The following is a 27,955-nucleotide window of genomic DNA, read 5'->3' as shown; positions in this document are numbered from 1 at the left end:
ATGTCGAATCACACCACTCTGATAATCAGACCTTGGCAACGCCCAGCAACGGAGGCCTGTTTCCATTTTTCAAGATCAATGTTCGTCGAGGCTCGTTCTTAATACTATATACTATAGCACTTTCTGCCCCCGAAATTTTTGTTGGTTGTGGTATTTTGACACCCATTTTATTTGCTTGTTTTCGCTGCGATCTTGATAATTGGCAACAGTGCAGGAGAGGTTAGCGCGATTATGGATTTATATGCTTGTTTACGCCAATATTCCAATTCTGGACGGGCCTCCGACTCATAAACTTGCTGGCTATTGATAAGCTCTGGCCACGCCCCGTCGAGACCCATTTAAAAATACTCAACTCGGAACTACATCAAAATCTCATGCTCGCTTTTTATTAGTAGACTCTTAATAAACTATGATTAGCAATAACCTATGGAACCCACATCACATGGCTGCCACACGCGCCTTCAACTCGGCCAGCTGAGTGGCCACCTCCTTGGGCAGATGGCCACCCACCTGTGCCTCAAAGTATTGCTCAATCTCAGCGACCTCCTGTTGCCAGAACTCCTTCGGCAGATCAAACAACTGCTTCAGATCCACACTGTCCTCCAGTCCACTCACATTGAGTGCATCCTTGCTGGGCAAACGACCAATGGGCGACTCCTCATAGCACTTCTCGCCCTCCACACGTCGAAAGATCCAGTCCAACACCCTTGAGTTGTCCCCAAATCCAGGCCAGAGGAACTTGCCTTCAGTGCTCTTGCGGAACCAGTTGACATGGAAGATCTTGGGCACCTGACCGCTCTTCTCCATGCTCAGCCAATGGGCGAGGTAGTCGCCAAAGTTGTAGCCGAAGAAGGGACGCATCGCGAAGGGATCGTGCATGATTACCTTGGCCTTGTGCTCAGCTGCTGCGGTGGCTTCGCTGCGCATGGCGGCGCCAATGAAGACACCATGTGACCAGTCCCGAGCCTCATAGACGAGCGGCACACCAGCTGGACGACGACCGCCGAAGAGTATCGCAGAGATGGGCACGCCAGCGCTATCCTCCCAGGCGGGATCGATGATGGGACATTGGGAAGCGGGCGTGCAGAAGCGGGAGTTGGGATGAGCGGCAGGTTTGCCCGACTCCTTGGACCAGAGTTTGCCCAGCCAATCGGTAACGGTAACATTAGCCAGCTGCGATGTCTCCATGCCCTCCCAGTAGACGCCGCCATCGGAGGTGGAGGCCACATTGGTGAAGACCGTGTTGCGGAACACGGTGTCCATGGCAATGGGATTCGTGGCACGCGATGTGCCAGGGGCAACGCCAAAGAAGCCGTTCTCTGGATTGATGGCACGCAGAACTCCTTGGGAATCAAACTTCATCCAGGCGATGTCATCGCCCACACACTCAACTTTGTAGCCAGGCAGCGTGGGAGTCATCATGGCCAAGTTGGTCTTGCCGCAAGCCGAGGGGAAGGCGGCAGCCACATAGATCTTCTTTCCCTGCGGATTGGTGATGCCCAGGATGAGCATGTGCTCGGCCAGCCAACCCTCCCGCTTGGCAATGGTGCTGCCAATACGCAGAGCGAAGCACTTCTTGCCCAACAAAGAGTTGCCGCCATAGCCAGAGCCATAGGAAACGATCTCGTTGTCGGCAGGCTTGTGCAGGATGATGGTACGCTCGGGATCACAGGGCCAGGAGGCCTGGGCCTGCACCCCGCTGGATGGAGTGCCCACCGAGTGGAGACACTTGACGAACTGACCGTCGCCTTGTTGCAGCACTTGCAGCACTGGAGACCCGGCTCGCGTCATTATCTTCATTGACTCGACAACGTATGGCGAGTCGGTGATTTCGATTCCGATCTTTGAGAGTGGTGAGCCCACAGGACCCATGCTGAAGGGAATTACATACATTGTGCGTCCCTTCATGCTGCCGGGGAAACGCTCTGCGATCGCCGCCTTCAAGTCAGCCTCGGAGATCCAGTTCCCCAGGGTTCCAGGCGTCGCCTTGGGCGTCACCGGCACAGTCTGCTCCTTGCGGTCCGTGCAGATGAAGGTCTTCGACTCGACGCGCGCCACATCAGCGGGATTGGTGCGAGCCAGCCAACAGTTTTCATACTTGGGCAGGGGAACAATAGTGCCTTGTTTGAGCATGAGGCTTTGTAGTAGTTTGCTCTCAGCCTCGCTACCATCGCAGATGTGGACACGCTCCGGTTGGCAGAGGTTGACACACTTATCCACATAATCCCTGACTGCTGGAGTCAAGGTCTTTGCATCACCGTATTGCACGGAGAGAGCACGACAGACCAGGCGAAAGTTGTAGCTCTTGGGCGGCGCAATAAGTCTAAGGAAATAGAAGAAAGATACGATGAGGATCAAATTGTGGAAAGATATCAGTGAAGCAGAACTGAGTTCAGTCCTCAAATACAAATGTTATGCGACTAACAACGCTTGGGCACAACTGTACCTCAATTAGTATTCTAAGTATGCTCGCACAGCTGCTGGAAAAGAGTCGACGCGACGCTGTATTTACCCCAACACAATTGTAAAAAAAGTAGAAAAAAATTAAAAAACCAAACTGGCTAATCAGCTGTTGGCTGCTTGTTTCAGGCAGGTTTCTGCGTATACCCTGTGCAAATAAAACATCAGTTGGGTTTTATGTGCTTATTGGAGAGGCGAAGAAAATTTAATTTTTTAATTCCAGCTTGAAGTTTAGCTGAGAACATTTTAGTTGATAATAAGCACCAGTTTAAGAAATGATTTTGAAATAATTTCAATAATTATTACTGGTAATTATTCTCTCCATAAATCTTTCAACGATAATATTATAACTTTAAGGGCAGAGTCTCGATATCAGGTTTAAGCAATAGTAGACTTACATTGAATTAATTTTCCCAACACAAAAATGTATTAAGGAATACAAAAATTGAAATTTTCTTCAATCTTTCTACCATAGTATATTCTTGAAATAGTTTAAAGCGCATTGCAAAGTCGATATCTTTTAAGCCCAACAATTTGTATTTATTTTTGTGTTGAATATCATGAAAAACTTGCTCAGACTTTTGCACAACACAACAGACGGCGTTCGGTTTTGGGGATTCCAAGAGCAGCAACCAAGTGGAGACAACCTTCAATTGTCTCTGTTTGTATCGTAGAGAGAAAGACAGAAAGAGAGAGAGAGAGATAGAGAGAAGGCGTCGTCATGACTGCGTCACTTTCATTTGGCCTGTGTGTTGATCGTCTGAACGAAGTGATGCAATGTTTCATCAGCCATTCTGGCTGTCTGGCTCTCTGTTTTGGTGTTGTCTCTTTTCTCGCCTCTCTTTTGCTTCGGCTGATCGTTTGTCATGGCACTAACTGGCACTGAATGCTTATCATGGCACTTAGGATGAATCTCTGCACAAGTCCTGCAATTAGTTGCCCCGAAATGAAGCAATTGAACTTCTAATCCCCTAACTTTGACCCCTTCCTCACTCTGCTGTCGTTTATCGTGTCTGCTGTTGAGGTTAATCAGCTCATATCACAATATCTGGGCCACTCAGACATGCTTCACATACAAATGCTATACTCTATTCTCGGTTACATGGACAATGCTGATGGGGTGCAAAGTCCAATCATTCGAGCTCTGTTCCATTTGGTGACGTCACGACGCAGCGTTTTATGTAATCTAATTTGGCTGAGCAGACCAATATATTCGTAGTTTCGGAACTGCGCATTTGTCTTCTCGATAGTAACTATGTAAGTGTGTGTATTTGTTGTGCGTGTGTCAATAGTGTGTGTGAGTGTGCGTGGCGTGTGTGATGTCTGATGTCTGCCCTGGATAGCGTCATTAACACACATTATGTGCATGACTATGGCATGATAATAAGTATACTCGATATCTAGTCTCGCGTGGAGTCCACTAAACAAAGAGATAGAAGAGCTCTTTTTAGAGCTGTGTCAACACGAATACAACTTTATTCAAAATAAATAGAGTTGAAAAGCAACAGCTGATCGCAAACAAATTCGTATCTCAAACAAACTCTGAATCAATAATCGTAGAAACATATTTAAGAAGTAGAAAAACTCTAATAAAAACAATAACTAATTATACAAAATGTTCCATACAATTAAGAACTCTTATTAAAATTAAATTAACAACAATACCTAATAGAAAGTATGTATAAATAAAATGTCTAATTATAACAAATGTATTCCGAGCATTCAACTGATTTCCCCTTCAATAATATCTAATATTGTCTTCAAATTCAGTTATATAAATCTTTTTCCTAAATAAGCAATTTGGTTGATTTGCCACCGAATTAACCTTCTTGAATTTGCGTATATAGCAAAAGTGATAATGAATTAGTCTGCTAATTTAATGTGTATGCATTTTTAATAATTTCTGTTTGTTTTGTTCGTTTTTTCGCTTTAATCCAATTGACAGATTTTATCGTCAGTCGATCATCTCATGTACTATGATTTTTCCGTTTGCTGTTTTGCTCAGCTTCTTTTGACTTATTTGCCTTTGTTTTGTTTTCGCTTTGTTTTGGCGAAACTTAATTTGATAAAGCGCAAAGATTTGTGGCCGTCTGGTGGAGTTTTTTGTTGGGTTTATGGGGCTTTTAAATGGATTAAAACGAAACACAGAACTCTTAATGCTTGCTAAATATTCATGCAGTATTATGTTTGCTAATGCTAATGATAAGAACTGACCACAGCTGCAATTTTAATGGGTAGAGCTCGTGTTGTTCATTCCAAATTTTGGCTATCAGTATCTCGACACTTGCAACTAATTACTCGGCACACATCTCCCTAAATACTATAGAATGTTTGATGACTGTCACGCGCCAATGCGAACTAGAAATCTATTTATGATGATAACAAAAACCAGGGTCTGTCTGTGTAAACAATCATTGACTAAGGCTATGGGAATGAGAATTGGAATGAGTGGATTTGGGATTTCAAAGAAGGAATTTCTGTTTCTTTCTTTTTTGTTTGGCATTTACAAATGGCAAGTACATTTTTATCTCACTCACAGAGATGCATTGTGTGCTCTTTTAATTCAATATAGGACCAACACAGTTGCATTTCAGTCTGTAAGATACCCTGCCTAGAATATGAAGATAAGGGTTTATCTTAATCACTAATTCTATTTTTAACACTACTCTAAAATGCAAATATTTATGAAATATTTTTTATACAAATAAGTTTTAAAAAGATTTAGATGTAGATATCTACAGCTTGAGATACCCTAAAGAAAATAAGCATTTCATATAGAGAAGATATTACAAATAGTTTACTTTCCTAAAAATCATTTTAATATAACTTATTTTGTTCATCTTTATTGTTTATCTTTAGTTTTATTATTAAATGTATTATATTTATTGTGTAGTCTAAATACACTTGTGTAATATAATATAATATAAATATTTTCTAATCCAAATATAAATATATAATAAATATTTTCTAATAAAAAACAAATGAATTTTGTTGAAATTTATACAATTTATGTTTTGGTTGATTCGCTCTCTATAAATACCTAAAGAAACGCATCATATATTAGACACTCTAATATATAATAATAGAAATGCTAATCGAATAACTTGTACGAAAAAATGTGCATTTGATTAGCAAGTCTCTCACGCATTGCATACCCTACTGGATGCTGAATGTACTGGGTATCTGGCTGCTGGCTGATGTTTTGTTGCCATTGCTGCGGCACATTTATTTTTGTACTACGTATATTTATTTTTATTGAGATTTTCATGCGAAATACGCAGAAAATTAACAGGCGCGTGTTTTTTTATTCTCATATACTTTCACAACTGAATACGTATGCAGTATATACGTGGAAAATTTATTGATATAATATATATGTTTGTGTAGAGATATGAATAGGTGTTGTATATAATATTTATTTGGGGTTTAGACGTGGCAACAGAATAACGCCACTATTTTGTATTTCAGCCATAAGCGAGAATTTCCAAATAAATCGTGTTCTAAGGGCGTTTGTTCTGGGGGATAAGTTCGATAACTCGCCTTGGCCGTCTGTCTTAGTTTTCGGCAAAATCGAGTAGACTAAGGGCAGAGCCCCCAAATTACTATAGATGTGCGTATCGCTGGAGACCTTATCAGCTGGCCATCGAACAGCGAACGCCAAGGCACTAAACACTTAATACTAAACGCGTATCGCAAGCAAAACCAGTTTCGAGGGTGTCCAGTTTGAACCAGTTATCACTGACCGACCGACCAACCGATCGAGCTGGCCAGACAAATGTCTTTGTTGTCGACGCGTGGCTCCACTTAAACAGCAACACATTTTATTTAGTTCTCAGCTAAATTGTTTATAGACCGATTTATTTTATGACGTCTGCTGAAAAGGGAATTTCGCGAATATTTCGACTTAGTCATGTTAACCTGCAACCTGTCTCTCTGACAGCAATAAAGTTGATGGAAAATTTTCCCTACGTCACAAACATACTTTCTATAATCTCTACAATCAAAAACAATAATATTTCTTTATTCTTTGAATATTGATGCATGCAAGCAATCTAAATAAACTTTCTATATATTTATTTATTTTCTTCAATTCTTGACTTCTTTCGAGTTCCATACCCTTTCATTACCTAAATAAATGTATTAAGTATTGTTCATATATGTAAAAAGTAACTGGCATTTATCCTTGACAACATGCCTTAAATATAATTCATGACTAAGGTCATCGGACGGTCCGGAATGTTGCCCCACTTAACCAGTTAAATGCCAACTCAGGATGGATTGCAACGAATCAGTTTTGGGAATGTTGTCCTAGTCATCGAGTAATAATAACATACTATACTACTCGCATCCATTGTCTGAAACCAATTGAAGGCCAAGGCCAATTAGTTGTGTTGAAAGTTGCCCCCACAATAAATATAAGAACTAATATCAATTACCGGCGAGAACTGGTCTTTGCAGGAACTGAGAATAATTGTTGAATTTCAGTTTGATTATACTAATGAGCTCTATGACATATCAAAGTCCAGTATCAACGTGTGTCTGTCCCTGTGTTTACCAATTGATAAGAGAACGATCGTATCTCTCTCTCTTTCAGTGTAAAACGTAGTAGGTGGCGTGTAGATTATAGAGTAAAGTCTTCCTACAAGTATAATAAGTGTATGTTCGTTTGTAATGTCGTAAATCGTCGTGGTCTGTGCGGGTGCTCTAGACATTTCTACGGCATACAGTGGCGCAGTAGATCACCTTATTTAGTTGGTAATAGAATGCAATACACGTCATGAAATTTTCACATTTTCATATACAATTCTTGTTAAACCAACGACACTTCCCTTCGGATATCTTATCTTATCTTACATTGAAATATTTTATAAAAACCCAACTGAAACCGATATGAAACGAAATATGAAAGTGTTCTACAAGTAAACAAACAATTAACTGATAACAACTGAACTATTCGATATAATTAGCGAGTTCCAATTCTTCTAGACTTCTATTGATCGATATGGAACAAAGACTTCTGAGAAACCCATTAGATGAGTCGCGTGGCCAATTTGATAAATATTGTCATAAAGTAATTACAGTTACGTACTACATATAAGATTGCCCACATTTATTTTGATTATTCATTCATCGAATGCGAAAATATGTGCAAATATTATTGTCTTTCTTCATTGTTTGAATAATATTATTTCTCTTGTCAAGTTCTATTTGTATTTGTGTCTCTGTTGCTGCTCACTTGGGGGGCTCGGCTAACAAAATAGCGTCAACAACAACAAAAGCGAAAATATTGTTGTGGTTGTCGTTGCTGTTTTGCCGTTGCTGTTGCTGTTGCTGCTGCCGTTGTCTCGGTCTCTTGTTGTCATTGCCGTTGTCGTTGTCGTCGGGTTGTCTAAGGTTATCATCAGCGTGTCAGAAGAACGTCGTTGCTAGCAAACTGTCAATGGATTGCACAAGTAATAATAATAACACAAACAGTGTCAGATACACGTACATACATATGTACGTTGCCCGACTGCACTTTGATAAAGCGCATGAAATATGAAAAGGAAACCTCCAGCGATGTTGTCAGGCCTCAACTCACAAAAACAATTGGCCAAGAGGCCGAAAAAAACCAAAAAACCACGCCACTCCAACGCTGCTATCAAAACAAAAGCAAGCAAAACAACAAGAAAAACAAGTAACTAAACGTTAAAAGAGATTTCGATTTTGTCTGTTTTTCGGTTATTTTGTTTTTATTTTCAGTAACCGGCACAGTGCTGTTCCTGTTGCCATGCAGCCTCAAAAACAAAGGCAGCCACCAACACAATCATCGATTTGTTTTTGTTTTGATTGCTTATACGCCAGCAACGTCAGACACACAGACAAAGAGAGGCGGCAGAACCAGTTGGTTAACTGCAGGCAAAGCGAAGCGACGCTCCCCGAGATCGCTCACTACACACACACAAACACACGTCCACACATTTATACAGAAAGAGAAGGAAAAAACCGGAGCCAAAACAAAAATACAAAAATAATAGACGAAGCGTGGGCGGTACGGTGAGGGGAGCGGAAATTGTTGAATAAAGAATGCGAAACACAAAGCGGACAAAGCAAATGCTTACAGAGCGAGCTTTTGCCCACAAAAGTATGCAATAATTGCAAGCAATTGAGTTATTTAGTAGTCAGCCCTGAAGTATGCTACACTTTTTATAGTAAAAGTATTGGGCACAGCTGTGCAAAAAGGAGATACGGGTTCTTCTAATCGCAATATGCGCGTAATCGCCAGCCAAACAATATTTATGAATTATCAGCATTTTGATTGGCTTAGCTAAAAGCAGAGACTTGAAGAACAGGGAGATTAGAATTAATTCAATTGGGACCCTGCGACTAACAAAAATGTTGCATAATTTTAAGTGCGTGCAAAAAGTCGTATGACGAAGTCAAGTAAGCTTCCAATTCATTGATAAAACTGAGAGAGTTGATAGCGTGCGTGAAAATTGTTTATAAACAAACTAGCGAGCGTGTAAACTTAAGCATGAGAGAGCGCGATTGTAAACAACATGAGAGCGGCCAAACTTAAGAACATTTTACGTTGATGTTGATGTGGATGTGGATGTTGATGATTTTATTTGTTGTTCGTACGAGTGCATTGATCTTGAGAGAAGTCTATGGCATTGTGGCATTAACATTGATAAGAATTGCTGCGGATGCTGCGAAAAGTTCAGTGTGGAATTTTTCTGTGAGTGAGATTAAAATTACAAGAGCTGTAAGCGATAAGAGCTCTTCGATTGAGGTAGGTTATTGTCAATGAAAACTATTTGAAGCATATTCTTGAAAATCGTAGTAAACTACAAAGCTGGTAAGACAAGTAAGTAGTGCAATGCCAACGTATAACTCAATAGAAGTCCCTGCTTAACTCGAGCAATGCTGTGCTCTGCGCTTTAAATGGCTAACCACGAGCTGACAATGACCTGCTTATGGGGCGACATTTAAATCCGATTAAAACTTACCCGCTTCGCAACAAGTGGATGCCTTTGAGTAGCATTTTGTGTTTTCTCGTTTTATCGCTTTATCGCTTCCCTTTTTTCTGTTTCCTTTCACTTTCAGCTGCGTCCGTTGCAGTTGCAGTTGCAGATGCAGTTGTTGTTGTAGATGCGGTTGCCAATTGAGTTGAGTTCGTTTAATGAATTTATTTCGTTTCGCTTAATTTGATGAAATTGTAGTCGTAATGCGAATTTATATTTAAATGTCTTGCACTCTGCACAAACTAATTGAAGAAACGTGGCGCGAATCCAGAGAGTTCTCTCACTCTCTGTTTTAATCTCTCTTGCTCTTGGCACTTGTTGTGCTTCAACAATAATCGCACAGCTGCTGCAACTGTTGCTCCTACGACTGCTGTTGCTGCTCCTACTGTTGCTGCTGCTGCTGGCACTTGTTGCTGCGTCCACACAACAAACCAAACTGAAACTCTATGGCTGGCGTTGGTTGGGCTTAAGTAACAGATGTATCGCATACCATACGACACATAACATACGCTTTGCTATACATTTTTCGATTCGTTTCGATTTCTGTTGTGTTTGTCTTTATTTCGCTCTCTCCACTTCTGTTTTATGCACAGCCACTTACGCTCACACCCACACCCACACTCACACTCACACTCAGTGTCATCAACATATGTGCTGCTGATAAGATAAGAGACCTGCCCACGTTGCCGGCTTGCCGCCTACCGTCCACCGCCTGCCGCATGCTACGTGCCGCTCTCTGCATGCACCTCACTCGACAGACGAGACGCGCCTCCTGCTGCCAACTTGGCAGTCGCTGCACTTACTCAATGTCTGCTCCGGCAGGCGAGAGCCTCATCAGCCGATCTCAGCTGTTGTCTGGATGCCTTATCGCTCTGACCTGTGCCCCGAATTATGCTACAACAATGGCAATAGTCGCTTATCGTTGAGTTGTGCGTTCCACTGATTTCTATACCCCATCTGGGCTACAGCCAAAACAGTTTTGGATAGCTTGATACAGAGAATCTTCTAGTCGTGCAACTCTTTTTACTCAGCTCATATCAATCACTCAATAGTAAACACATTTATTATTGTTCTTTTCGTTTGCCGCATTATTTAATAGCTCCGTATTGTTTATGATGGTTATTTTTGCCACTTCAGGAATGACTGTAATTACCTGTACTGAAACCAATTGAAGCAGCAATGCAGCACTTGCAATAATTAACAATAATATTACAATAGGATAAATAAGCTATGAATGAGGGAGAAAACCCCATTTGGATCTTTATCAATAGCTACTTGCGAAGCTATTTGGCCGAACGAAACTTGAACCCAGCAGCGATAAGTATAATCTGTTGGAAATGTTTTTCGCGTTTACTAAACATTATTCTCAGTGCAAAGTTCCTTCCTCTCGCCTGAACGCCAAAAGAAATTATTAAGAAAGCAAAATAAACAGAATGCATTGAACACGCAATTAATGATTGCCAAAGATGTACAATGGGTGCAAGTGGCAATTAAGTGGAATATAATTTATAAAGTGTATTCGCTTGCTAATACATATGAAATATAAGAACATTTTTAGACTTTCATTGATTTGTGATATAACGAAAATATCTGTAAACAGAAATTAAATATATATAGTTAATATTAAAGTAAAAACTGTTTTCAATTTCATTGAATTAATTGTGTTATGTTTAAAAATACCTCTTTTATATATTTTCTTTTGCCAATAAGTTATAATGATGTGTTATATGTTGCAGGTATTGGCTATTAATATATAACATAGATTGAGAAACCGTGTTACAAATCTTTAATAGGAAACTAGTATCGACCATAGGATAACATTAAAACTCACCTTATCAATCATGGGCAGTTAAATTTAAATTGACTGTGTTTATTTGGTTATTGACTAAAGTAATGCATTAAAATTGTCGACAAGACGATTGGGATCTACTATAAAGAAAGTGTGGATATGGAGTGTTCTCTTATGCTATGTGCAGAACTCTGTGACAGCTAATATTGAGAAAAGATTTTCATTCCTGGGATACAGAAAACGGAGATACTACTCTATGCTACATCTATTATTAAAATAATAACTTCAACAGCTTAATAAGATTCCAAGTGAAAAAGCAGAAATGTTAATAGAATATGTAGAAATACTCCAAATTGTGATCATCTAAATAGAATTCACCATATTGTGCAATTGAACTGAATTTGATGTCGTTCGCTTAACGGTGCTTCTGTTGCTCGAAATTCGAAATCGGGCGAACGTTCTAGGGTTCTAATCGCAGCTATGAGACGCCAATAATGATGTTTACAATGACCAATTATTTCGCTGTTTGACACATCTGAGTATTCTTCGGTTTGCTGATATGCGCGTAGTCTAGTTAGTGCTCAAAGCTAAGCAAAAGCTTATTTCAGGTTTCAAGTTCTTACCGGTCACAACAGAGGGCGCTTTGCAATTTCATAGTGATGCCTAACGGTCATCATTTAAATGTAATCAGTTTCGCTCGAGACTAGGAGGCTAGCGTATTAGATTGTGGTGAACGCTATGTAACACAGATAGCGATGTGAGGACTATATCTATTTAAAAGTAAAAATGTTATGTGTGAATAATATTAAATTTAGTCAATACTTCATTACACCCGCTACCCAAAGGGTAGAAGGGTATTATAACTTTGTGCTGGCAGGTAGAAGGAGGCATCTCCAACCCTATAAAGTATATATATTCTTGATCAGCGTCAACAGCCGAGACGATCTAGCCATGTCCGTCTGTGTGTCTGTCCGTCTGTCCGTATGAACACCAAGATCACAGAATCTATAAGAGATAGAGCTATATTTTTTTTCGACAGCATTTGTTATGTTTGCAGGCAAATTAAGTTTGTTTCAAATTTTTGCCACGCCCCCTTCCGTCCACGCAAATAAAAAAAAAACGAATAACACACGTAATTTTAAAGCCAGAGCTGCGAATTATGATTCCTGCTTACTAGGGGTCTTAGTTGCTTTGGGTGACAATCTGGTATATTGTGCCGTCTATGGTATATTTTAAATGTGCATCATTTGGTATATTTTTAGTATGTTTGTAGTATATTTGGTATGTTTTGAGAATGATAACGCAAAATATATTGCTTTTATTCAAATGGGTAGCGGGTATCTCACATTCGAGTACACTCGACTGTAGCTTTCTTACTTGTTTTTGTAATCCATCTATTCCAGTTTATTGTGAATTACGGTATCAGAACAGATTATAAAGACAGAATACAATTTCTGGCTCTGAATGAAAGGATTTGAATTTAATGAAAACACAACATTACAATTGTTTTGCTCTTCTTCAACTTAACCCACTATTCTTGAAATATGTTTATTAATAATAATTACCTGCGTACATACATATGTATATCATAGTAATATTTCACATAAGTAATTTCTCGATACGTTAAATACAATCGAAATTTACATGAGTCCATTTATTCGCATCGTTCGCTTATTTCTTAAACACTACGACAATAATTGATATACAATATTTATAGTTTTATTTTAAGTTTGAATGTTGAATTTTAAACATGCGAAATAAATTGTACAATTTGATCATCAATTGGTGTAAAGGACAAAGGACAAATAATATTCGAAGGAGGAGGATTAACTGTAAGGATCACACGCAATTGCGTAGATCTTTCATTCATTCCAGTTACTGTCAACAGATTTTATATACTTAGCTATAACTATCGTAACTAACGCTTCTTATCTACCACTCGCGCTCTCGACCAGTGTCATCGCAAGGTACATAAATAGAACATGTGGCAGGCACTGTACTGTACTGAACTGTACAGTGCCGCCAGCATTTTACAACTATAGCAATCTACTGACTGAAAGGAAAATACTGATTTGAAAATCTCTTCAAAATGGAAATCAAATTTCAAAATTCTCTGTATAAACTTGTGCCTATCGGAGCGTTCACAATTCGTTTTCATAAGTATTTCTATTTTGTTCATTTTCTTTTCTTTTTTATGTCTTATTGTCTTCAACGGTTGCCGTTATTAAAAAATTCCATTTCTTTTGATTATAGGAAATTCAATAGAGTGTTTATCTTGTATGTGAATTATAAATGTATGTGAGTTGCTTTAAAACCTGTTACGGAAACCGAATGTTAAATACATATATAGTATGATTTTAGAACAGAGGTGAAAGATGAATCTGGAGTTTAGTCAGAGATTAATGCCGCTTAATAGCTAATTCATTTATTTATAACGCTTCTCGATTTTTTGTTTCGACTTGTAATAGAACTTTACAACCACTAAAACTATTCACAGCAGATTTTTATTTTATTTTTCCATTTGTTTTGAATACTCGTTTAGGAGAACACTATTAGTGTTGGGTGTGTGAAAATAAAACTTAACTGAAATATGGAAATATGGACAGATTAAGAGTTATGAAGCAAGTGGCTGCATGAGAAAGAACAGTGTTTGAAAACATAATTTCTTGATGATACATTTCTTAGACTACACTTTGAGGATATCATTTAGAATATCACATATTCCATTTGGTTTTTTTCTACTCTTCGGTTTATCATCTTTCTTTTGTGTGTGTGTTCGTGTATTTTTCCAGAATTTTGTTGTTTGTATTTTTGTAAATTTATTTGGTATATTTTTGGTTATCGTTTGCATTTAACAACTGAACTAGAAGTTATCTTGTTAATATTTCAACTTGCTTGCCATTCTTATTATTATTACAATAGTTAATATATATGTATATATAAATATTTATATCATACTTTATGTAGAGCTAAACTGAATATATTTGGGTGTTCGAGTATGTAAGTTCAACTTGAAGAAATGAGACTAATAATGAGTTAAACTCGTGGAAATGCATTCGTTAAAAGTGTTTCTTTGGATTTCTACAAAGCATCTTGCAATTCAAATTCTCTCGGCTAGGCAGGGTTAGATAAATATAGTATATATAATATATGTACATATAGATATATATGTCGATTGGGCTTAAAACATACGAAAATACGGCTGTGATTAACAGTTAAAGCATTTAACTTTTTCCAACTAAATACTACGGCAACATAAATAAATGTATGTAATCCCTTTCTCAAGATCTCCAACTTTGTTCAAACCCGTTTTGTAGTTCAATTGTAGCTCATTGTACATAGTGTATATTTGTGATTGTGTATGTGTTAGTGTGTGTGTGTGTGTGTGGGAGTGTTAGTTTGTGAAATGTTTATTTAACAATTTTTATATTTGATTTTTTGTTCTATTCATTTGAAAACGTTTTACTTAACTTTAAGTTGTATTATTTTAATTATAGATTACATTAAAATACTTAAATTACTCTCATATAAATGGTTTAGCGCTTTCATAAGCATCTGATTTACATAGTACATTAAGTATATGCATATATACCAAATATATAGTATATTTGTATATATTTATATGGTATATTACTCACCCTTGCCACCTCGCAATCTTCTTGCAACTCACTATCTACACATCGTATGCGTTCTTTTTGAAGTTCTGCTTTCTGCTTGTTGGCACATTTAGATGATTGCTGCCCATTTTGTTGAGGGGCGTGGTTGGGTTTGTTTTGTTGTTTGTTGTTGTTGTTGTTGCTGCTGCTGTTGTTGGACGCATCATCATTAAGCGCATGGTCATAGGCTTATCCTCCTCATCGTCCTCGGAAAAGTCGCTCTGGGTCTTCACATGACCACCCAACGCTGGCCCACTGAAATCATTCTCATCGTCCTCCTCATCGTCCTAAGAAGGCAAACAGTTTGTTGATTAATTAATAATACTACTAGAGACGTTTTTAATTAACTTTAACGATATTCAAAATATGTATATACTATATTTGATACTTAAAAAAAAGAAAGATAGTTCATTAATGGCATATCTGATATTAAGCGCACTTAGAACTGGATAAAAGCCCATCGACAGCTACAGTTTATGAACTTCAGTAAGAGTTCATGACAATACAAGTACCAAAAAGACAAACGAAATCAAGGGGAGCAACAAACAAAACAATGTAAGATATTAACAAAATTATACATCTTAGTTTGAAATTAGTTTTTGATCAATTTACAAAACGGTACTTTACCTCTTTTGTTTGCATTACTGAACCATCTTTAGGCCAGAGTTGCTACTCGTAATCTGACTGCGAATAGCCCATCCGTCTGACTGTCTGTCCATTCTTTCTGTTAGTCAGTTAGTCACTTCTTTGGTCAGTCAGTCTGCAGCCTAAGCCTAATCATTGAGCCTTGTCTAAACTTGAAGTTAACTTTTTATCATATAGTACGAGTACGAGTACGAGTAACATTTGCACTAAACTAATTTGTGGTAAATAATTGTTATCATTGTTCTTCTTCTTCATATTTTCGTTCTCTTTGTTCTTGTAAAGAAGGCGCTGAAGAGTACAAATTGCAGTTGTTCGATAGATACGATAGAATACACAACATTTTGCCTATGTATGTATGTATTTCAAAGTATATTTAAATGGCATTGCAATTGTTTGTTGCTAGTTAATATGCTGTGCGTTGTTGTTTAAAAATATTTGCTTGTTGCTTTACTTATTTCAAATCGGTTCAACAATAAGTGAGCAAGTTTGCTTTATGAGACTTTTGTATAGTCAGGCAGACGGCGCGTGTTTAATTTCTCATTGTCCTCGAAATGCGTGGAGTCAGGCGATGCAACGGGTCTACTTTGAGAATTGAGTTGAGTTGAGTTGAGTTGAGTAAGGATTTTGGGTATTTACTTGAGTTGGATACTTAAAATGTGTTGTAATTCGATTATTTTTAAGTTTTTGTTTTTGGTTTTCATTTTAGAAGTTCTAGTTCTGTTTGCATGAGTGTGACACATAAAATAGAAGGGAAAGAAGAAAATCGAGAATTGTGATATTAGCAGCTGTCTTATGAACGTGGCGGTTGTTAGGTGGCGATGATAGGACAACATAGAACTTACTTCAAAGTCTCCAATTGTGAAGCGTGTCGCCGCTAATGAATCTTGCGGTGGCATATCCGGACTCAAATTCTGATAGACATTGAGCGAGATGGAATGGTTTTGAATGTCGCGAATGTTGATGTTACAAATTTGAAGCATTTTGTTTTGTTTTTGTTTTTGATTTTTTTGGTAGATAGAGAAACAAGCGCAAATGTGTGAGTGAATCGTTAAGTGAGAGAGAAGACACAATTAGTTACATTTATAGTAGTAGTTGAAAAGAGAATCTTAGCTTAACTCCAAGACAACAACACAACTAAGTACTTTACTATACAGAATATCCCAAATGGGATAAAACCCTCCCCGAAACCCAGATTTACACTCACATCATCATCGTTGTCAATCATTTCCTTTGTAGAGGCGGTTGTCTCATTGCGACGTATCGAACCCTGGTGAATATCCAGATCCACTTTCAGGCACTGGAAGCTGCGCATGAGGAACACAATGGGCATGGGCAGCACTCCCGCCATAATCATGGCCAAGGCAATGCCCATCACCCAATTGGGGTAATTCTTTTGCTCAATAGCACCCTGAATAATGGGAGAGTTTAGTGAAAATACTTCTACAAAATTAAAAAGTATTCGTTAGCTACCAGTTCGGCATTCCAGGCTCCATATGTGGGATTGCGAATGACCATGAAGACCACAGAGGAGATCAATATGCAGACCATGATAACAGGGCCAATGTAGCGCCAAGTTAGCTGCCAGTATAGACCCGGTCTATAGCCCGTCATCTGATAGATATCCTCAGTGAAGCTGTGAATAAAAGTCAAATTGTAATCGACATTCAAAATGCAAATCTCAATAATTACCGCTCGTGTCCGTAAATAAAGATGACGGCTATCATTTCCATTAGTGCTACAACAACCAAACCGATTGTGCCGGCAAAAGAGTCGAACATCTTGAGCCAATACTCGCCGGCACCTGTGCAGAAGATGAAACCGACAATAAAGCAGAATAGACATACCACGCCAGTGACATGTTGTTTCTTAACCCGCTTTATGATGTCTATGTCGAATAACGTGCACAGCATGCCCTCAAGGATGCCGATCTGTGAGCCCAATCCCAGCGACAACAACATGGTGAAGAACAGCACAGCCCAGAATGGTGCACCGGGCAGCTCGACGATGGCCTGGGTGAAGACAATGAACGCCAAGCCAGTGCCCTCAGCAGCCTAGGGAGATGAGAAAGAAGAATTTAGCAGAGTTTATATTAAAGATATAAGCTAGAAACTAAAGTGATCAACAGCCAAACCACTTATAATAAAATTGTAACCAAAACATCTGAGTATAATATATAATATATATAATATATAGTTTTTACAACGTTGCTCCGTTTTTGTAAATAAGATAACATAACAATAAGATACCAAATGAATATACCAAACTAACAGCGAGTCATAGTTGCTTTAATATCAGCCAATATGAGATATCTTGTGCTTTATGATACATTTTTAATGTAGTACTATATCGATATACCAATTGTATTATTTCGGTATATTGATTTGGTATATTCATAGAATGTGGTGAGTCCGCTCGACTGTACTTCTCATACTCATACATTTTTACTAATGTCTCTAATAAAATGTTCATTCAAACACTTATAAAATTATAATAATATTCACTTGATATCCCTATCTATACGTTCTATAACACCCTCCTAACAACATAATGTTAATATCAGGTTATCTAATCTATCGACTGTAGCTCTCATCCTTATTTTCCTTTCTTGTAATTATCCCAAATAATAAGTTCATTCAAACAATTAAAAAATTATAATAATTATATTCCTATCTAAACACCTTTCTAATAACATAATATTAATATTCGATTTTTTAAGTTATCCACTTTAATTATTTAAGTTTAACCACTTACATTGTCCAGTTCCTTTTTAATGTCGCATACACTGAGCACGAATGGTTTGGGCTCGGTTGCATTGTACTTGGCCATAGCCACATTGAACTCCTCGACTGTGGCATTCGTGTAGGGCAGCATATCATACTTTACCAGCATTTCCGAATTTCTAAAAGAAAACAGAGAGAAAAAAGAGACCAGTTGTAGTCGGCTTGAACCAGTTAGGCAATAGAGTAGAGAATAATAACTCAATACCTGGGGCAAGCTCAATGGGTCAACACAACACAAAAGTTGAAGAGCAATTGTCAATAGCTCAAAGAGAGCGATGGGAATACTGTGGAACGGCAAGAGGGAGCGGGGAGGGAAGGGAAGGCATTGCAGAAACCTGTGCAGCGCCCATTAATTGAAACAAATTGACCGCGTATCGATTGGGCTATCAATGGGCAAGCAAACAACAGCAAATGTAGCGACGAGCTAAAGATAGCTGCTCGTCGTCGTACACAAGCTGCCGCATGCCAGTTACAACTGGTGAATGAGTGGATTGGATGGTCAGTAATGACCCCGCCCAGTGCGCTGATGCCCGATGATGCCCGCTGATGCGTGCTGATGGTGAACTTGCAATGACCCCAGACCCAACCCTAAGCCATGTCACAATCAGTGCTCGCAACTCACCCGGCATTACAGCGATCCACGTTGACTGTGGCCTTGAATCCAAGTATAGCAAAGATGACGACACTCGCATAGATGGCGGTGACCGCATTGCACACGGAAACCAGCAGCACGTCCCGGACGCAATTGTTTTTCGGCGTATTGTAGCTGCCGAAGGCAATCAGCGACCCAAAGGCCAGGCCAAATGAATAGAAGACCTGTGTGGCCGCATCCAACCAGACCGTCGGCTCCAGTAGCTTACCCAACTTGGGTGTATACATGTGCATCAATCCGTCGCCAGCGCCGCGCAGCGTGATTCCTCTTATGAAGAAGATGGTGAGCACAATGTAGGGGAAGAGGGAGGTGAAGTAGACCACCTTGCCGGAACTCTGGATGCCCTTCATCACAATGAAAAAGACAATGGTCCAGGACAGCAGAAGGCACAAGACAATCCACCACTTAAGGCCGCCGGGTTCATCCATCGATGGGGCCGCATCCAATGTGGTTCGATACCAGAAATATGTTGTCTCCGACGACTTGGCGCATTCCTCTAGCTCAAACCCACTGCTGTTTGTCGGACAAGTTGACCACGGTAACGGATACTGCAAAAGAGAAATAGATTTCATTATTTAGCCTTTTATGAATATAGTAATAACTTACTCGAAAACTGTTGAACAGATAGTAGAAGACCCACGTGATGATCACATTGTAGTAGAGCGCCACAAAGAGTGTCACAATGCACGAGGAGATGCCGATGCCACCCAACCACGGATGAATGGTGTTCCACACACCCAAGGCACCCAAGCGCATACGCTGACCCATGCCCAACTCGATGAGGAACAGGGGTATGCCTTCCAGTATCAACATTATCATAAAGGGTATCAGAAATGCACCTGCAATAGAGCAAAAGCAAAATCAACTCATTACGTTAAACTCTAGGTCGACTGACTTTAGTGGGTCATTGATTCATAGTTAAGAGTATTCCCAATGAGTCTATTTTTAGTCGACACATTCGTAATTGAATTAAAACCAAAAGAGCTTGAAGCGCGGAATGTTTCCTTCAATAAAAGTGCGTTGTTTGGCACAAGAGAGGTGTGTGTATTCACATACGGTACATAGTTCGCCTCGGGGCCAAGGCCCACAATTAAGCTCTTCCGGCAGTCCCAATAAAACCCGCCAAGCGCCACCGCCGCCCTTACACAAGTGCAGCCCATTCACGAGTCGTAAGCTCTGCAATTAGTGTACATTAAATCTCATAATGTTATTGTCAGAGCAGCGCATTTGATTAGCTTCAGCCTCATGCGCTCATGATATCGAATTTGTATGTACGAATGCAACAGGAGCAGACTGCGGGGGAAAGAGGGCCATTGAGCTAACAATGTTGGAATTGAACTATCAATTTTATTTATCCAGACTTGTTTGACATTTCGTCAATATACTGCTTTTATTTACAACCTCCCGTTGAATCAAATCCGCCTCTGCTTCTGTCTGCTTCTGACTAAAGTCAATGCAATTAACGTTATCATCCAGACATATTAACTTCACTTCGATTTCGGTTGACCCAGTGCATTGATCGGGCAACGATTTCTTATCTCATATATACAGTATAATTCGTTGAGAGATATTTCCCTATATTACTTACCGCCACCATTCTGTTGGCATAGGTAGGGAAAGCGCCAGATGTTGCCCAGTCCCACGGAATAGCCGATAATACTGAGGAAGAACTGCATCTTGCCACTCCAGGCGGCACGATCCGGTTCGCCTGGGATGTCCACCGATTGCACTGAGTTACGTTGAGGTGCGGTTAACACAATGGTCACCCCATGGGTGCCATCGCCCCTGGCTCTCGTGTTCAGTGGCGCCATCTCGTGGCCGTTGCGTGGTGCATCAATTATTTTAGTGGCAGCCATCAACGTTGGGAGTTAACTGCCCCTTTTACTTCAACGTGACTTTTTCTCTGTGAATTATAATGAAGAACTGAATTAGCATGGAGAATTATTATCTATTTATTTAATGGTGATATTGTAGCTTCAAAAGTATAATAACACAGTGTTTATCTAGAGTTTATTAGGGAAAAGTTTAATAATCTATCTACCTTAGATTTTTATTAAGTGCGCAAAAGTAAGGGGCTACCGTTAAATTCATTGTCCCAGTAAGTTACGTAATATGCGAATTGAAATAAGCAAGTCAAACAATTTTTTATCAGTTTCTATTCATTCTTTTTTTAATGAATCAAAACCGCTTTTTTGAATTTCGGATCTTTCGCTGTCTTAGCAACGATCCAATAACAATTATATTTATTAAGTCCTGCAATTGGTATTGCTATTTAGAGACTCAATAAATGTGAATTCAAACAATATAATACATTTCTTTATTATCAGCTGTTTTTCTAGTTTTATTCTTTTTACCAAAATTGCTTAAATACTACTAATATGTTATTCCTGCTATGGGAATTTCATTTTGTTCCATAAAATACTACTATAAAACTTATTATTTAGTTAATTAAGTATTCTGCTTACACTTTTTTATTATACTCATAAAGTAGCCAAGTATCTGAATTGTGTATTCATGCAGTCTGCAACTTTTTGATGAACCTGTCATTTGTTTGATCAATAATGTAGCTATAGACCATGTGTGTTTCACAGTGAGTACCTGCAGACTTGTGTATACATGCAAATAAGCTTAAGCTAACCATTTTTTGTGGCACGTCCTTGAGCTGGCTTTCGAGTGGTTCGTTGTATATGGCAGAATTGTGATGCCAGGTAACTCAATTTGTGCCCTAATTGTTTGGCCATTATGGAATTTTATTTGCTTTCTTTGTTCACTAGTTGCCAACATTTTCTTTTTTTTTTTATTTGTAATTTGATAAAGTTCAGTGATGAAGCTTAAGTGGATGCCAAACTGACATATACTATACGTATGTACATATGTGTAGTGTGCTCCTGCCTCAAACAATGTCAGTGCAGCTCATTCTCACTCACACTATAGCTATTTGTCTCTTGCTCTCTTCTACCTATGTCCTCTGTGTTACTAACTAATCTACCAAACACCAAGAGCTTTCAATTGCAACCAAAGAGAAGGTTGCCACTAATTAAAATGCAGTCCAGAGTATGTACAATGTATATGTATATGTAGTATTAATGTGGAAAGTCGTTTATTTTATGTACCTATGTGACTACGCACATTGAATATATAATTCATTAAACTGGATTAGTTAAGTAACATAGTATTTAGGAGCATTACGCAGAGTAATATGAAATTAATAAAAGGTATTAAAGAAAATTTCTACTTAATATAAATAGCGGTTATGGTTCCTTATAGAAAATATTTGTTCTAAATATATTTTCTACCCAGTTAAGTAATATACCTTCTTGGTCATATCTATTCGTAAGTCTGTTACTATATTCCTGTGAACACTTGAATAGCAATAACTATAAAAGCTAAAGATAGGAACTTGGAAAGAATATTCGTATTTAAATTTAGAGCAAACATTTAGAAATGGTAATAGTATTTATAATATAAATTCTAATAGATGATAGAAAAACGAAGAATTTACTCAAGGAGCCATATTTAAGTGCAACTATGCGAATTCAATAGAATATTTCTATTATATTTTTACTTTTATATTTCTTTTATATTATATTTTACTTTTCATATGATTTGAAACTTTTAGATATAGTTATAAAATATATGAAGCAAACTCAAGTATATATGAATTCTCAGAACTTTAATGCTATTTTGATTATCCAATGGATCATTCTTTACCATCTTATTTTAAATGTTAATATTATCACATTCTGAAAATTTAAATAATGTAGCATAAAAATCAATGCAATTGGATTCCTTTGATTCCAGAGTATTTGATAGTCCCATTCGAAACTTTTCGTTCGTTCACTGACAAATGGCAGTTGCTTTTACTTTTAATTGTTTTACGTGTTGCACAGTGTAAGACCCCCAAAAAGGGCTGCAGAAGGTCGTTACAAAGCAAAGCCAGCAAAAGTACGCACTAACCCACACTCACACTCACACAGACACGGTTATACATATTAGCAAACACATGCCCATGGCTATGTATTTGTGTGTTGTGCTATTTACTTGGAGGCTCGTCTCGCCTGCTGACGTAGTAAAATGTCGCCAGCAGAAGTCCACAGTAAAACGGAAACTACAATGTGGATAAAAGGGAAGGGCGATGAGTGAAAGAGAGCGACGAAGAATGAAAGAGCGAACTGGCACATACATACATACATATGTATGTATGAGTAAGCAGCTGTGCAGCAAGAAGAAGGAATATTAGGTGCACTAACGAAAGAGAAACTCACCACAAAACGTCGAAGCAAGAGAGTGACAGAGCGAAAAGTGGCAAAGAGTGAAAGAGAAGCGGCTAAAAAGCTGTCTGAAAAAGCTTTTTGGCGTCCTGCTGCTTCATTGATGGCACTGAACGTTTACATACATACTACATAGGCAAGTGGGTGCAAGGGTGTGTGTGTGTGTGTGTGTGTGTGGGTTGTGAGTGCGCCCAACTTGGCGTATACGTAATGCGCTATGACGTCTTTGGCTGCTTTTCAAATGGCCAGCGGCAATTGCGTATCTTGTACAAGAGCTCAAACACTCGCTGGTTAGAGGATGCAATTGTAAATATTTATTCTAGATGGCAAATCAAATGACAACTGACTGGCGAAAATTCTAAAGCTGCCCACCCAAATTATATCCCTGCACTCTAATAAAGCACTCACAGCGCATTATTATTCAATTGTGCGAAAGAAACTCCCCCTCTCCTAAAATGATGTCTCACCCTTGACCTAGTCGGTTAGTTGCTGATTCCGGTTTGTTTATCACTATCGCCTCTGTCTGTCTGTCTGTCTGTCTGTCTGTCTGTCTGTCGTCTGTCGCCTGTCCAATCCTCCAACTTTCTTTCTCGCTCTGTTGATTACACAATCCAATTTATGTTACGTAAAACGTTGTGTGTGAAAATAGCAGTCCTGTGAGGTCCTGAGCTATTGTTATTGTGGCCCAACACTGATTTCTACGTCGCAATTCTTGTTGTTGTTTTCCATGCACCTGGCATTTGACCCATGCCTAAGTGCCCCCTTTTCTCTTTCTCTCTCTCTCTTCAACCGGCGATTCTATATATAAATTTAAAGCTGTCCGCTGTTGTTTTGTTTTTGCTCTTGCAGGACACATCTGGCCCTGGCCCTGTCAACAGCAACCTTTCCGCGAGTGACGCGGGGGTGTGGAAAGGAACGTTGGCATGAGTGTTAAGTGGTCTGCAGCACATTACTTAAGCAATTTTTGTAGGATATTATTTAATAATAGCCCCTGTAAAGGCCACAAATTTATTTATTGGACTCAATTAGGGCTTCGGCAGTATACCAAAATATTATCCCGAATCCTTCACTAATCCACGAACACTCGCACACAACTGTTATATAACCGCATTGCAATGCACACAAAATAATTTCACAAGAGCAAAGCAAACGCGTTGGCTTCGACCTCAGACAAAAATACATTTTAAATGAATGGAAATCTACCGAAAGTGCGCCCAAAACGGAGCTACCTCTTAAATATCACATACAGACTCACATACACATTGACACTCACTCACACACACACACACACACACACACGCACATTGGGCATAAAAGCTTGCCATTTGTGGGCTTGTGTTGGTGTCTTTTTCGGTGCGCTTTAACTTGTACCTTTGAATAAAGGACAAAAGGGAATTGCGTCGTGCCAAAATGTTATTCAAAACAAGTATTATAGAAGTGCAAATTGAGCAAGCACTGCTCATAGATACCCTTTAAATTTATATATCTAGTATATGGTTTATTTTTTATTATTATATTATTATATATATGTATTATTTTTAATTTATTTTTTTAAAGTTCTATAAAGATTGAAATGTTTAGGAAAACATGTAGAAAATAAATGATTTATATAAAAAATTAATTGATATTAAGAAAAATATATACTAAATTCTCAAAAGCTCACTTTCAAAAGTTACCAAATTAACAATTATTAAGAGAGTTCCCAAGCGGTAATTTTGATATATAACAGATAATATTATCGCATATCGTATATGTCGAGCTTAGCTGGCCTTTTTACGATACACTTGAGTGCAGTATTAAGCGGAAATAAAATACAATTCCATATGGTAGTTGTACTCATATGCCCTTTTTGAATTTAATAGCTTCATATTTTATAGTCGCTGCGTTTGATGCGTTCATAGTCTGACATATGAGGTTCACTCTGACAACTTTGGGCATAGGGTAGATATGGAATATGTATATTTGTGTGTTGTAAGTTCAACCCTTCAGCAACGCTAGGCGAAAGAGAAGGATTTGCCTTGCGGCAGATTCCTCTAACTCTGACACTTTAAAGCCAGCACACTCAAATATAGTGTAGAACTCAAGGGAAAGAACAGAGTAAAGGATTATCTAGTGTGTAGTGTGTGACATGGCGTGTTACCCGATCCAATCGATACGCGAATTGAGGTAGTCGGCATAGAAGAGACACTATAAAAAGAAGAAGGGTGGGGGCACGTTTCATTCTGCATAAATCATGCAGTTTGATTAGCAATGAAAAGCATTCGATTCATGCCATCGATTTGCACGTTTTATGGGGCTTTTTGGATTTGTTATTTGCTATTTCACCTCTTTCTCTCCCTTTCCTCTCTCTATCTTTCTCTATCTGTTCCGCTACAGCTTTTGCCACCGCACACTTGAACACTTGTAAACATTGTCGGCAAACTCAAGTTGCTCGTATTTATGAATACATACATTGAGAATTTTAATTTTCAAAATTTTCCCATCTATTTTTAGTCAAAGAATAAGCGCATTTTTGGCAATTGCAATGCTTCAATTGGTTTACAATATTTTTGTCCAATTTTTGGTTGTTTAGGAATCAATGCCATAAAGCGTTGGCCTCTGAACTTGTTCGACTTCCCACGCCATGCCTTTGTGCGCTTCGGTTAAAGTGGCGCCGATTCTATTCTCTTTGATAGCCTAGCTGAACAAAAATTCAAGTACAAACCCCACTTCCCGCTTTTGGGGTGCGTCAGTGGCCTGACCTTGATGATTACGCTCAAGAGTCGCCACCTGCACTCCTCGACGGTTTTCTAGAATTCCAAGTTAGTCGCCTTTGAAGCTGAAGCCATGACTGAGTTGGACTGGACTGGTTGGAGCCACTTTAATCTGCTTTAGCTGTTCCATTTAGTGGTTTTGTATTACAATTCGCTTTGTTTACGCATCCCAATTCTTGGTCTGCAAAAACTAGCTCAAAGCTTATGTAAACACTTGCACTTAGTTTCAGCGAAATTGTATCTCAAATCATGAGACAATGGAAAATTTACAAGCTACCCAAATTGATAAGATTTTAGCCACATAGAAACCAAATTAATCCAAATTAATCAATCTTTGAAGGCAGCTAAATTTTTAAAAATTTAAATGAATTTAAAACACATTCAACATTCTACAATGCGGAAATGTTTATTCTATTATTATTATAATTACAAGCTACGCAGAATAGAAGACTTACTATCTATACGATAGATTTCAATGCCAAATGCAACACAATGTATGGAAGGTAAACATCAATTCATTTGGTGGACATAGTATCGACTTTTTAAACCCCAAATAACTACTGCCTTATATGGCGGAATTTCAACACATAATATACTTTCGCTCTCTCAACACGATGTGAGAAAGAAGGAAGAGAAAATGAGGGAGATAAATACTGAGAGGGTGGATGTAGATGTGGATGTGGATGTGGATGAGAAGAAGGGAATCGGAAAACTGGCAATTGTCAGGGCCAAAACACAATCAGCCAAGCACAAAGTTCACTTTCTTGTTTTTTGGCAGAGCATCAACTGTTGGGCTGTTGGGCGGATGCTGCTGCTTTGGCTATGGCCACGAACATGGATGTTGATGTTGATGTGGATGTGGATGTGGATGTGGATGTGGGGAGGAATGGGACATGGGTTGAGCTTTTGGACAGAACAACCCCCAGCCAATGCCATTGCCAGCCTCAATGCAATTTCCCTTCACCACATTTGGGTAGATGAGAGCAATTGAGCACGCAATAAAGAGAGACGGAGAGCGAGAAAATGACTGAGTCGAGAGATGAGAGAGGAAAGCAAGCAGAGGAGAACTAGTGTGAAAAGCTTGTACGGAAATCCACATATTTTTCGCAGCAAGAAATCTGTTTATGTTTATGGGTTATGCAAAAATCAATCATATGATATTATTACTAACTTCTGATTCAATTTGCAAACTCATAACAGTCTGTTATTATTGTTGCCACGCATTCTTGTTGAGCTTTCAAAACACACGTGCTTCTGCCTCATGGAGGCTTTCATTTTTATACTCTTTTTTCGCTATAAAAATGACAGAATAAAGCATCGTTCGACGTGCGATCTCAGCGAATAATTTACATGACAATATTCGCTGATTGCAGATTATGCATTTAAAAACATTTCAAAAATTTTAGTACTTCGGAATTACTTAAAGCACAATCTATATTCAATTGCGGACTGTGTAAAAATGTCGAATTGAAATCGCAATGCAACCGAAAGATTCTTAAAGGGAAGCACGTGTATCCTTAATGTATGTGTATGGGTGCGTTAGGTATTGGTGAGTGTATGACCGCATGTATATGTGCTGTGTGCGCAGGACACGTCAGGATACAAATTCTGACAGTTCTATGCGAAGTTGAAACGTACCAAACTTTCAGTTCGCTTACTTCAATAGGGCTCTTTAAGGGCGGAATTTTTTTCACACAGACACAAAGGACACAATCGCGCGGCTTTTTGCTTTATTTCTATCTTTTAGCTTTGACAGATACCAGATTCTCTTTGAAAGATAAACTTGTTGGAATTTCTTGTAGGCACTTTGCACCACACTCACAAATTCCAAAAATTCTGTCACGAAAATTTGCGTTTATTTTATTTGTTTTAATTTTTTTATTTATGGAGCTTTGCTCAATTCTCACGACCGTTGCTTTGTGCTTTCCGTTGTAAACTGATTTGC

General features: G+C 38.7%; 2 protein-coding genes across 4 annotated transcripts; both read right to left on the bottom strand.

The window, feature by feature from the left end:
- Positions 1-360: 360 nt before the first annotated feature.
- LOC133846086 (phosphoenolpyruvate carboxykinase [GTP]) lies at positions 361-9,907 on the bottom strand. Its single transcript, XM_062280834.1, has 2 exons — positions 9,450-9,907; positions 361-2,323 (listed from the first exon to the last, which is right to left on the bottom strand). Exons 1-2 carry the CDS (start codon positions 9,482-9,484, stop codon positions 439-441), a joined length of 1,920 nt encoding a protein of 639 aa, XP_062136818.1. The 5' UTR covers positions 9,485-9,907; the 3' UTR covers positions 361-438.
- On the bottom strand, positions 2,197-27,955 carry LOC133846084 (sodium-dependent neutral amino acid transporter B(0)AT3). 3 transcript variants are annotated; one of them, XM_062280829.1, is made up of 10 exons: positions 27,649-27,955; positions 20,575-20,889; positions 19,593-19,825; positions 18,957-19,534; positions 18,306-18,453; positions 17,244-17,605; positions 17,025-17,187; positions 16,759-16,962; positions 14,892-15,196; positions 2,197-2,323 (listed from the first exon to the last, which is right to left on the bottom strand). In XM_062280829.1, the coding sequence occupies exons 2-9, from the start codon at positions 20,840-20,842 to the stop codon at positions 14,927-14,929; spliced, it is 2,226 nt and encodes a 741-aa protein (XP_062136813.1). In that variant the 5' UTR covers positions 20,843-20,889; positions 27,649-27,955; the 3' UTR covers positions 2,197-2,323; positions 14,892-14,926. The 3 variants fall into 3 exon arrangements, with proteins under 3 accessions (XP_062136813.1, XP_062136814.1, XP_062136815.1); XM_062280830.1 differs by having other exon boundaries at positions 27,669-27,955; XM_062280831.1 differs by lacking the exons at positions 2,197-2,323; positions 14,892-15,196 and adding exons at positions 16,055-16,271; positions 16,397-16,465.

Source organism: Drosophila sulfurigaster, chromosome 3 (assembly GCF_023558435.1).
Source record: "Drosophila sulfurigaster albostrigata strain 15112-1811.04 chromosome 3, ASM2355843v2, whole genome shotgun sequence".
NCBI lineage: Eukaryota > Metazoa > Arthropoda > Insecta > Diptera > Drosophilidae > Drosophila > Drosophila sulfurigaster.
This window is presented reverse-complemented; position numbering and strand designations above follow the sequence as displayed.

What these genes read in the sequence shown, in the direction of transcription:
- LOC133846084 (XM_062280829.1), bottom strand. Translation starts at nt 20,842, where the DNA reads ATGGCTGCCACTAAAATAATTGATGCACCACGCAACGGCCACGAGATG. An exon ending in GTGGATCGCTGTAATGCCGG is followed by an intron (nt 18,454 to 18,956) that starts GTGAGTTGCGAG and finishes GTTTTCTTTTAG; the next exon opens with AAATTCGGAAATGCTGGTAA. An exon ending in TGATTGACAACGATGATGAT is followed by an intron (nt 15,197 to 16,758) that starts GTGAGTGTAAAT and finishes TTGCCTTCTTAG; the next exon opens with GACGATGAGGAGGACGATGA.
- LOC133846086 (XM_062280834.1), bottom strand. Translation starts at nt 9,484, where the DNA reads ATGCTACTCAAAGGCATCCACTTGTTGCGAAGCGG. An exon ending in ATCCACTTGTTGCGAAGCGG is followed by an intron (nt 2,324 to 9,449) that starts GTAAGTTTTAAT and finishes CTATTTCCTTAG; the next exon opens with ACTTATTGCGCCGCCCAAGA.